The sequence below is a fragment of the Nomia melanderi genome, chromosome 1 (assembly GCF_051020985.1).
Source record: "Nomia melanderi isolate GNS246 chromosome 1, iyNomMela1, whole genome shotgun sequence".
Taxonomy (NCBI): Eukaryota; Metazoa; Arthropoda; class Insecta; order Hymenoptera; family Halictidae; genus Nomia; species Nomia melanderi.
Window position 1 is genome coordinate 14,573,130 of NC_134999.1, and position 11,849 is coordinate 14,584,978.

Below are 11,849 nucleotides of genomic sequence, written 5' to 3' on the forward strand. Positions count from 1 at the left end.
TCTAATAAATAAAACATTAATTAAATATGTGATTAATGAGTAACTTAACAATAAATTTATGACAAGTCCGTTTATTGTAACATTATCTTGTGTAAGAAATCATTACAAATGTATAAATATTAATGGTTTACAAGAAATATTAATGCAGTTTACAGAAATTATTACCAGAACTTAATCCAATAGGAAAAATGTCCTTGCCCTAAAAAACCCCTGTAAACTCATAATGGTGTAAATAGTAACAATGCACAAATAAAGTATCACTTGCACTTTAATTAAAAATTTAACGAATTGACTTCCTTCTTTTAATAATCATAATCTCATCATAAGTTTTAAAAACAAGGAAAATGAAGTGGAAGAGGGTATTTAATAAATTACTTAATTAAAACAGAACGTAAAATAATAAAAAGAATTGATCTCAAATAGTAGAATAAAACTTACGAGATTATGAATTTCTGATTCTCATTAGAATATAGGTGAATTCAAGTTCGGGCTGCTTGGAGTTGAAACAGGTGTCGATGGAGTACCTGGTGGCGATGCTTCCAATGGACAGACCAAATTTCCATAGTCTACTTCATTTTTGCTTTTTTTACGTTTTAACGTGAATTGAGATTTTTTTGGTATCTGAATTACACATTAATAAAAATCATGTTAACTATAAAACCGTTTTATTAAAATGATTATAGTAAACATTAGATAATTGCAATATACTCAACGGGACCGGAAGGTTGCAATTATGAAAAGGTAGAATCAAATCTATCTTATGAAATGAAGATTTTAGCATGGCATTAAGATTTTGACATTAAAGGCATGTGATGAGCTTTAGACCCTGAATTCAAAAATCAAATTTTCTTATTTTTAACTTTAGATGAATGCAACTTTTACCATTATATTTGTTATGTTTTTCTGGTGAACTTTCGGATATAGAAAAGAACTGCGAATAGAAAAGAAAGAGACGTTGAAATGGTCGAGTTCGACAATAGTCGGATCATGTTACAGCCTTCAATGGCGGTCGGTTGTCGAGCGCTATGGGGTGTTAAAAGGAATCTGGGGGGGATATGGTGGGAATGACGATGTTGCCATTATGAAGAAGTCCCCGATGTTGCAATTATCTAATAGTCACTGTGAATGTAAAACTTGTTATACCTTCAAACGAGCAGTAAGCGTTAACGGTACGAATCCCAGAGTACTTTCAATTTCTCTTTTCCTTTGTACAACTTCTCTGCCAAGAATTTGATTGAAATGTGTAGTCAAATGTCTACGAAGAAGAGTTTTCCCCGCGGAAATACTAAGTAATGTAGCCAATAATTCAGACGTAAATCTTCCTTCGTACACCATTAAACCTCCATGTACTCCAGATCCCCTCATATTAGGAGCATATTCTGCTAAATCAACTACTCTAAGCCATTCCATAACTCGATGATTTGTCCAAAGATGAACATTACCGCCATCTGCCCCATTCCCATTTGTAGATCTTCTTTCAAGATTGTCGAAATCAAAATTTAATTCCCGTAGGACCTTCGAAAATACATAAATTATTAAGGTGCTAACAGATTTTAATAGTAGTAATGTTATATGTTGTTATGTATTAATTATTATTACTATTAGGGATATCCATAAGTTGTCAATTTTTTTTAAATAGTTGAGTTAATTTAAGCTGGCTTAAATATATTGATTAGTGAGGATAGATTTTTTATATTTTGCAAAGTTTGAATGTGAATTTATATTTTTTAGGTACGTAATAAAAAAAATTATCTTGAAACAAAATGGCGGACTATCGATCTACTGAAGAACATATGTGGAACATATTGTTTCATTTTCGCTCGTTTTAAATATTACAACATAAAAAGTACCTGAATTCCGCGTCTTAGGCTTGCAGCATGTAATTGTGCATTTACTCCAAGATTTAATAAATCTTCAGTAGTCAGTCTATGTAACATTCTACCATCAACTTTACCATTGTGAAATGCCTCCTTATGTTGTGGTAAACCTATATCGTCAAGCCATCGCAGAACTGCAGCATTATCCATCTATAATATAATAAATATTTGTAAAGTTTATAATTTATAATAACTGCTTAAATTAACAATAACAAATAAGTTAGTCATGTAATCAAGTTTCACTTATAGTTACCTTATCTGATCCAAGGAAATCAGCTCCATCAGATTTTTCTGACTCTATTGCATACAGTATTTTCTTCTTATGAAGAACATTTTTAATTTCCAATTCCTTGTCCATTTGTTGCGGGGAACATTCGAGTAATTTTAAACCAGTTGCTCCCCATCGTCTTAATTCACTTGTATAACATTCCAGTCCTAAATTTGCAAGCCACTCTCCAATTTCTTCCATTGATAGTTCTGCTAAAGGTTTCTGGGTAATTGCTTGTACTCGACAATTCGAGCTTTCGATAATAACATTCTTGTCTTCTTCAGCTAAAGTGAACATAAAAAGAGATAACTGAAGAAGATTATGGTAAGATCATTTTCATATCATAATAATGTTAATCCTCGGATGGTAGTTTCTGGGTCCATTTTGATCCAAACCTTTAAAATCATCATCTATCTTTTTAAATTCTGAATCACAAGTTAAGTTGTTAGTCATTTATTCTAGATCATTTGTAATAAGGTTATCAATGAATTCTGTAGTATGTTTGAAAATGATGTTGTTGTAATCATTCAGCTTCCGAGGGTTAACAAAGTATAGTATTAAAGAAAAATAACGTTAATGACAATTCTAAGTTTGTTTCAATATCACTCATCATTTTCAGTGATTATATTATTTAACACTGTAATACGTGAGTAAAATACAGATTATTTTCTACGGAAGGAATAAGTAAAAATTTTCCATGCATTAAAAATAAAACAGGCTTATGAAATAAATTTTATCAATTGATGAATTACTAGCGCCAAATCGGTATTAAGTTATTGGCCACGACTGCCTGTCACGTAAAAAAAAACTAATAAATAATTGCATTTTTGATAAGCATTTGATAATGCATGCCTAGAGGAAAATCAATCGCAACCTAGAGTAGGCGCAGACAGGCATCTCGCGGAGGCTCCTCTAATGGCCAATGGTACCGTTGTGTGTGCTCCAGAAGTTAAACTGGGAACCTTACCGAACACTACGCCTTTCTTTGAAGAACTCATGGGCCTAGGGAGACTACTATATTGGCTGGTATGCCTTCCAAATTTCTCTCCCTGCAATATATAATTAATGTTTCTTTCCAAATTCATTACAGTGACTATTAAGAACAGCATTTTAAGAAATTATTATGAAGGAATATTGCTTCTTCAATTTTAAGTAATAAATATAATATTGAAGCAACTTAATACAATTGCATGCATGAAATAACTGCATTGTGCTGAAGAAAATGTTGAGTAATCATTGATAGAACTTACATTTAAAACAGGGCTTGTACTGCGAAGCGCAAGATTTTCGTGTTCTAAGCTTGCTTGTCTGAGCTTCATTTCTGATATAGAACTTAGCAATTCCAATTTTTGTGTCTCCAGAGCACTTCTTGAAAGCATTTCCTTTAAAAATAAAAATGATTTAAATGAAATAAAAATGGAAACAGAATACATTAAAATGTAGCTTATTCAACAGAAAAATAAATAACATTTTGATTATTAAACAATTACCAAAATTTCAATACAGCGTTCTCTTTAGATAAATTCAATGTTCGAGAATGGCGAGGTATTCTTGTTTTGTAAACAATACATGTTTCTTATGTTTCTAAGCTAATTCATTTGACGATGTAATAATGTGTTTTTCAGGCTGTGGTACATAGATATGTTGTGTTCGTTTTATTGAAGGAAAGAGTAAAAAGAATATCTAAAATTTATTTTCTTCACTTAAACTTCAGATAAAACAAAAATGCAACAAACAGCACTAAGAATATCAAAGAATTAATATTATAAAAGACAAGTCTAATTCATATTTAAAAAGTACCATAATAATAAAAATAAGTGAATAGAATTACTTTCTGTAATGCCTCCTCCATTCTTCTAAGAGAATCTTTCTTTTCTCTAAGCATACTTTCCAATTCTTGAATTTTATTGGATTGTGCTTCCACCTGTTCTGATAAAACTGATACTTCCATGCGTAAAGCTCCACGTTCATCTTCTAATTTCCTTAAACGCTCCTATGATATTTAAATTAATACCAAATAAATGCTATGAAAATAATGTATTATACTATACCCTAATTGTCACAACTGTTTACCTCAAATAATGCAAAACTTAAAATGTAATTTATATTAAATAATGTTAATCACTTTATGCATTATAAATTTCATTATAGATATATATTCCTGAATTCCATACTTTTAATATTTAATATTTAGTATAATTGTATAATAATATTAATTTAATATTTTTAAGTCACATTACCATTTTCTCATTGTAACATTTAAAAGTAAATCATACTGTTTTATAAAGTATTTTTGTTATGTACACTATCAAATCTGACACGTTATGAATGTGTGTATACCTCAGTTTTTGCTAGACATTCCTCCCACTTTCGAGAAATTTGAAAGTACTGTAGTGAACAACAGTTAGAAGATTCTTTCCTTCTTAAAAAAAGATCTGTTTGCGATCTAATTCTTTGTTCGCAATCTAATCTGTTTCGGAGTCGTCGTTTGCTTCCTGGCTCGAAAGATTGATTGCTTCGATTTCCTTTGTGCTCTTTAGTATTTTCTTGACAACTATGTTTCTTTGCACATAGGCTATTCGATTATATGAGAATATCAATAATATTGAATATAAAAAGAACAGAAAAAGAACAAAGGATAAAAAAACCTCATATTATAAACTGCAGAACAAAAAGGTGAAAAAGTCCCCATGTGAGTTAAACTTGTAGGCGAACAGAGATTGGGCACACTTCCTCTAAGACCAATCATTTTAGTATAACCTAATGGACAATTCTAAGAAACAAAATTTAATTCTCTTATACATTATTCACATAATGTTATCAACAATTCATATTTCAATGTAGTGACTATATACATTGCAATTTCAACTATTTTTTAAAGAAGTATAAAAATTAAATATATTCTTTATTGTTGATCATAAAAAAAGACTTATAATTTATTCAATATAAATATTTTGAGTAACATATAGTTGGAGTTAATATATAAAAGATGTTTAATCAATCAAAATATGTTCTATTTGATTGAATAAACTTCTGTCAAAATCTTTGATAATGAAACTATTTAAGAGGTTATATAAAAAACAAAGAAATAACAATAACAGGAGCACAAATATTTATGAATAAGAAAAATCCGATATTTCATATTATGTAACTTCATAACAATACTTTTCTTACTTCCTCTAATAAACTAAGGCATTTGACTAAATCAAAATAAAGCCTGAACATTTTTATTTAGTAATAAAATGGTTTTCATAAGGTGATTTTTATGATTTTTATCAATAAATAAAATGATGAAAATGCTTTTAACATCTTTCTTTTGAAAGTTGAACAAATAGTTCAATTTTCAATTTTTTCATGATCTCAATAATGTAATTCCATATTGTGATTTTTAAAATTTTGGTTACTACCTGGCAAAAACAGCTGTCAGATTCATATATTTGATGTTCAAAACAATCAACATTTGCAAATTCATCTTCTTCTTGATCAGAATTTGATGTCCCTGAAGAATCATAATCTTCTGAAGGTATACATCTATCATCCCAATGTTTTGTTCTTGATATAGTTTCTGATGAATCTGAACCTAAACGAATTTTGTCAACTAATTTTTTAAAATTTATGTCTAGCATATTATTCATGTGCAAATGGAAAATTGATAGCAATATTTATTAATAAAAAAAATGCTAATGTGCATAAGCAAGATATTTTTCTACAGTATTTGACAATATCAAAATATTAATTTTAATATATTTGTTAAAAAAATTTTATTAAAAAAATTTTTAGTATTTTTAAATGATGAAGACAAATTGTATTTAAAAAGTAATATTCATTGCCAAAATTGTCTTCTACACAATATATTTAAAATATTTAATATTTTTTTTATTATTAATAATTATAATGGATGTAAAAATTAATCTACAAAAAAGTACAAAAGTCAAAAACACATTTTTATGTAAATATTGTATAAAATTTGTAATTTATGTTTAGTTTTTTAAAGAGGAAATAAACAAAAAATATAAAAATTTTTTTAACAATGTTAAATAAAACTTAACATATTCAGAATCCGTACACTTTATGGTGTACGCGATTTTATAATGTTAAGGGCGCTATAAAAACATTGTCGATCTAGGATTATTTTTTAAAATCGATATATATATAGTTATAACTAATAGTCTTTATCTCGAGCATTATTCCAAGAAAAGTAATTCATTTCTGGTGAACTGATTTTTCTAGAAACGGAAACAATTATTAATAGAACCTCTTGCATGTCCTTTTTCTTTTTCTTCCATGATCGACCTTATATCTTCGAAATTGTTGATAAATTTTCTTCATTCACAGGCATAATTCATGTTTATTTAGTTTATTTGAAATCATTCAAAAATAAATAATTTTCTTGTATGAAAAAGATCAGTCGTGAGGAATCTCAAATAAAACGTTCACAACGCGGTTCTGTGAGAAACTAAAATTACCGTCTTAAAATTTCTCAAGATGAGAGTAGTCACGTGATGCGATTTAGAGAGCATAAAGGGGAGAGTTACCTATATCGTACTGCACTTCTAAATCGTATCTAATCGGTGTCTTTGTAACAAATTAACTTAAACGAGATAAATAATAACTTTGAATATAGATTACGTTAAAAATGAACGGAAACAATTTTATAAACAAGTTCAAAGAAAATTAAAAAAAATTTCGTCTCGTTCATGAAGAGTTTCGGAAAATAATTAAATGAAATAAATGTAAATATGTTATTATACATTAACTTTCTACATTAAATATTAAATTTGCATTTATTTATTCCAAAAGTATATATGTTAGTAAGTAATTGTTTTTCTTAATCATATTTGTTATTATCTGCATATTTTAAGATAAATATATATTTATATACATTTAAAAATTAGTATGTTTATCCAATGTGTTTTGTTGTTAGATACTTGAAATTTAATATGGAATCAGGCTGATAAATATCATTTCCATATTCTTTATCAACTCTAAAATGTTTTGCATTATTTGTTCTATAAATTACGAATATCATATTTATTATTATTTATTTACTACAACAAGGCACAAATTGTTGTCATCGTTGGTTTTTGTTACTTTGAGTTATTAGTATGAAAAGAATAGTTTTTGAGAATTCACAATACTAAATTCAGTATTCCAATATGATACTTTTGCAAAAATATATATGATTTAAAGTGTTATTCTTGCGGTCAATTAGTAACATATTGATACACTTGATCGTCAATTAGGTGGTAAATTAGAACATTATTTATACATTATCTGTATTTCAAAAAGAGGTTTAATGTGATATTATAATTCAGATTTATGTGTAACTTGTTGTAATGTTGTTTGTGCAAATACTTTATACCTCCATTATTTACTCTAGATCAGTGAATAAGAAGAAGAAGAAACTTTATGCAAACAGAATACTTATAAAACTGACTAAATGAGTAGGTAATCTTTTAAATAGTAATTTAGAAAGTAGAATAAGTAAGTCAAACACATTACAAGGTGCATTGAACACTTGTGAACATGTAAATTGTAAATCAGTAATAAATTGTATTACTGAAACTAAATCTGTCTTCTTCATTCACTCAACCTCTGGCATATTTATTGATTTAGCATGTCTTCTTTTGACTCACTAATAATGTAAACTTAAAATAAGCATTGCACAAATTTAGAAATAATATATACTAAAGTATATACATAAATATTTAAAAGAAATTACCGGTTGCATCCACTTTAATAAAATTTCAACAGTCGCTGCATCAGGTGTAGAAGAAAGGCTTGGAGTACTCTTAATTGCAGCTACAAGGTTTCTTGTAGCTTCCTTCACAGAATCTTTCCACTCTGCAGTCCCCTCGTTATTACTTTCTATACAAGCACCTGTTTATAGAAATGTTATCAATAATTTAATGTGTAAGTGCCTGTATATAATTTTAGTATAATGCTTGAAAATATCAGAATATTTTTAATGCAATGTGAATATTTCTTAATATTCTATTATTTTCTATAAAACAATTTATGGAAATAAATTTTTTAAGGTCATTCTTTTCTATAAGGTTCTTTAAATAATGCTGTATCAGCATATATGAACTCAGGAAGATAAAATTGTAAGTATTATGTCTTGTTATATTTTTACTCTAGAATAAACCTGCACATACAAAACTATATAATTACTAGTAAATAAACTGTAGATCTTTCTGAATTCATAATATTTGAAAATTTGTAAAAATTTTTTCCTTATTTTGGTCTTTATAAAACAACCTACAAAAATAAACATTTGTACAAAAACTATAGTCTACTAATAAAGTATGAAAGGATGAAAATATTTTATAATATTATAGAATTATGATTATAGAATGTAAACAGATCAGACATGTCGGTATATAACATCTTTTATGCTCTATGAAGCTATTAAACTGGAAATTTATGATAACATTTATTGTTTAATGTATATAATATTTCTGTTAATGGCAAAGTAAAATAAAAAGAAGAACTTACCAGAAATAATATCGTCCATTTGTAATAAAGCAGCTTCTAACATTTTACTGGCCTCGCTTGATGTCTTTGGAATAAAATTTGATTCCCCTGCACGTATTGTAATATCACCCCTTTCTTCACTTTTACCCATTGCTATAATCTGAATATACAAGTTCTTAATGTTTAACAATACACGTAATATGTGAATTTGAATAGATTATAAAATCATTCAAGACTTTAGATGATTAAATTTCTTAATGAATTTATAAAAATGAGACATATATATTTATACATGTATATATATATATATATACATATATAACCTAAAAGTATTTACTTTTAAAACTATTTTTGTACGCTAGAATCTAATTTTAGAGTAAAAACAATTTTCAGAAAAAGTCACAAGTGTTTAATATTTTCAACTGTACGATAAAACTACGAAAACAAGAAAACAAAACATTCGAAGACAGAATACAATGTCAAAGTATTTTAAGAAGAAAGTATATAATCAATCCATCAAATTTATATGTAATAAATAATAAAATAAAAAAGAATTAACTTGATTCTGAATTAACAATTAAATATATTTGATTAAATGAACCTTATTCTATTCTGAAAGTGTACATATATAATGTGTTTAACAATTAATAGAAATGTAAGTGAAAATTTGCATAGAATAATTTTTTATACGTTTACCTCGTAACATCATAATTCAGACGGAAATTTATAGATCACTCCTTTTGAATTTCTTTAAATTTAAAGTTAAATACGTATTCAAACCATAGAACGGCAGTCCAAGAATAAGCAACAGGTGTTAAGAACAACGCCCAATAGATTACCGCCATGATAGTTTTTATTCTTATTTAATATAATAAGTCTGCGTGCATTTCTTTGTCTTTATCCATACATAAACAATAGGATTTTTTAAAGAAAGATAAACAAATTCATTGAAATCTGTTATATACCATATTTTTCTCCGTAAAACCAGTGTTTCTGTATCTTTATTCAACAAAATATACATTTAGTGTATGAATGTATTGTCTGTTTAACATAACATTGGAGCAAAACACAACAAAACCTCGTGACCCTTTCAAAAAGATGACACCACTATAGATATGTCAAAAACTGAGTCTTTAAAAATGTTTTGTTTTGTTTTTAAAAATGTAAAACTTTAATGCGATATTTTCCTTCTATAAATCAGAAAAAATCTAGGATGTTTTCGCTCTTCTTAAATACTTTTGCCTTTAAGGAAATGTTGCAAAAAATAACCTTCTTATAGTTCCTATCTATATTATGTTTTCTGGCATGATTGAGAATGCATAAAATCATAAAATCATATATTGTCATACCAGTTTAAAAGTCTATTAAATAATTTAAACGTTGTCTATGAAAAGTTTATCTTAAAAATATTGTTTCCCATAATATTCCTTAATATGCATAAATTGTGGAAGTTATATTTTAAAATTGCATAAATGGAATAATATAAAAGGTACAAGTAGTGAATCACAGAAATATCTTAACAAATTTTTTCGACGGTAATTAAATCTATGACGAATTTAAATCTACACCGTAGACATTAAATACAAAGATGCGAATGTCACTATTACAAATGGTATCAGTAATGCAGAAGCTGTCCAAAGAATACTAGGCTCTGGATTTACATTGATTTGATACGTTATTCAGTGTTGCTGATATCAAAAATTCTTTATTCATTAAATTGAACATCTCAACGCGACGTTTCAGCAGTAAAATAATGCAGTAACTTAGAACAACGATTGACGGAAATTTAAATACATTCGAACAGAAAGGAGAACAATTTCAATATCGTTCACATGTAATTATGGAAACAATGTAGTAAAATCAAATAAACGATTACCAGGACATAAAAAATAAACAGATTTCAATGATCTAGTTTTTATAAAAAAATGAACAATTTAATACATACTAAAATTCTTCGGCATACGTGATGTCTCCATGTATAATTTAAGATAGAAATAACTCTCTTTTAAGTTAGCTTTAAGCTCAAGAAATTACTTTTTTCATTTCAATATAGTATTTAATTTTTCCCATACAACAAATAATTATTGCCGTTCTGTGCATGCTATGTAATGCATATTGTGACAAGGATTATATATTTCCGAAAATCTGTGTTTTTCACTGGTAGCGACATCCGTGGCAAAATGCTCAAACTGGTAGTGAAATGTTACCGATGTGTGAGTTTATTTAGCCAATGTGTCGGTAACGTCAATTTCTATTTGTTATTAGAAATTGTTCAACTATACATTTTAAAAGTTCTTCTGTTAATATCCATGATATTTTTGAAAATAGACGGTTAGAAACAAACTGTTATAGAATTTTGTCCATAAAAATATTTCAACATTATAATCTATTGAACAATGTAAATAAATATATTAAATAAAAAAACACTCTACAGCGGAGTGACTGTTCTTTTGCTAATATCCGTGATATTCTTTTTGTAAATAGTCAGTTAGAAGCCGTCATAGAAGTCGGTCGATAAAAATATTTCAAGATTATAATTTAGTGAACATTGTAAATAAATGTATTGAATAAAAACTCCATAGTTGAGTGACTGTGGTGCCATCCGTGGCAAAATGGTCAAACTGTTAGGCAGCAAAGTTTGCATATTTATCAAGGAGGTGGAGCAACCTTATCGTTGCGAAAACGGTTGAACGAGGCATTGTTTCTGATGGCGAGGTCAAGGAGATATCGCGACTGACGTCGGTGACCTTTACCAAGCGTGGGATTGTCTTAACAGCACAAAGGTTAATTTTCCTTGAGGAGAGCGTAACTATAATGCCCGCAGGCATCGACTCAGATATCCTTGAGCTAAGAGATTAATAACAATGTAAACAAACGCTGCTAGTGTTAATTAACACGTTGAATGCCATGGGGGTCACCGGTGACCCCCAAGCAAATCGAATTACTATAATTCATTCAATTGTTCGCAAACATTTCTATATTATAAATAACGATACCCATTGCGGTGACATTCAGTTTGATGAACGTGCAATGATAATAATCCAATTCAGTCAAATGATTTAATATTGCATTTTTTCCATTCCGTGTATTTTGCTCTATGAAATCGTGCGACGTTCAACGTGTTAATTAAACTTATTAGGCACAACCGAATACTGTGTTAAAGAAGTACCTCTGCCTTCAACGAAGAATTATTAACTAATTCAGCAACAGCAAAACTGAAACGCAGC

At 28.2% G+C, this 11,849-nt stretch overlaps 1 protein-coding gene and 1 long non-coding RNA gene across 6 annotated transcripts; one reads left to right on the forward strand and one right to left on the reverse strand.

Annotated features, from left to right (window-relative positions):
- Positions 1-55: 55 nt before the first annotated feature.
- On the reverse strand, positions 56-9,710 carry Liprin-beta (liprin-beta 1). Of its 5 annotated transcripts, none has more exons than XM_031978225.2 (12): positions 9,319-9,710; positions 8,644-8,782; positions 7,868-8,025; positions 5,553-5,725; positions 4,486-4,720; positions 3,977-4,138; positions 3,396-3,527; positions 3,113-3,194; positions 2,131-2,429; positions 1,851-2,027; positions 1,144-1,515; positions 56-621 (listed from the first exon to the last, which is right to left on the reverse strand). In XM_031978225.2, exons 2-12 carry the CDS (start codon positions 8,771-8,773, stop codon positions 463-465), a joined length of 2,079 nt encoding a protein of 692 aa, XP_031834085.1. In that variant the 5' UTR covers positions 8,774-8,782; positions 9,319-9,710; the 3' UTR covers positions 56-462. The 5 variants fall into 5 exon arrangements, with proteins under 5 accessions (XP_031834085.1, XP_031834084.1, XP_031834086.1 ...); XM_031978224.2 differs by having other exon boundaries at positions 3,020-3,194; XM_031978226.2 differs by lacking the exons at positions 7,868-8,025; positions 8,644-8,782; positions 9,319-9,710 and adding exons at positions 4,794-4,918; positions 6,401-6,603 and having other exon boundaries at positions 3,020-3,194.
- Positions 2,346-3,983, forward strand: LOC116427645 (uncharacterized). The gene is made up of 3 exons (XR_004235132.2): positions 2,346-2,469; positions 2,765-3,690; positions 3,771-3,983. It is a non-coding gene; the product is annotated as an uncharacterized LOC116427645 (long non-coding RNA).
- Positions 9,711-11,849: the final 2,139 nt, after the last annotated feature.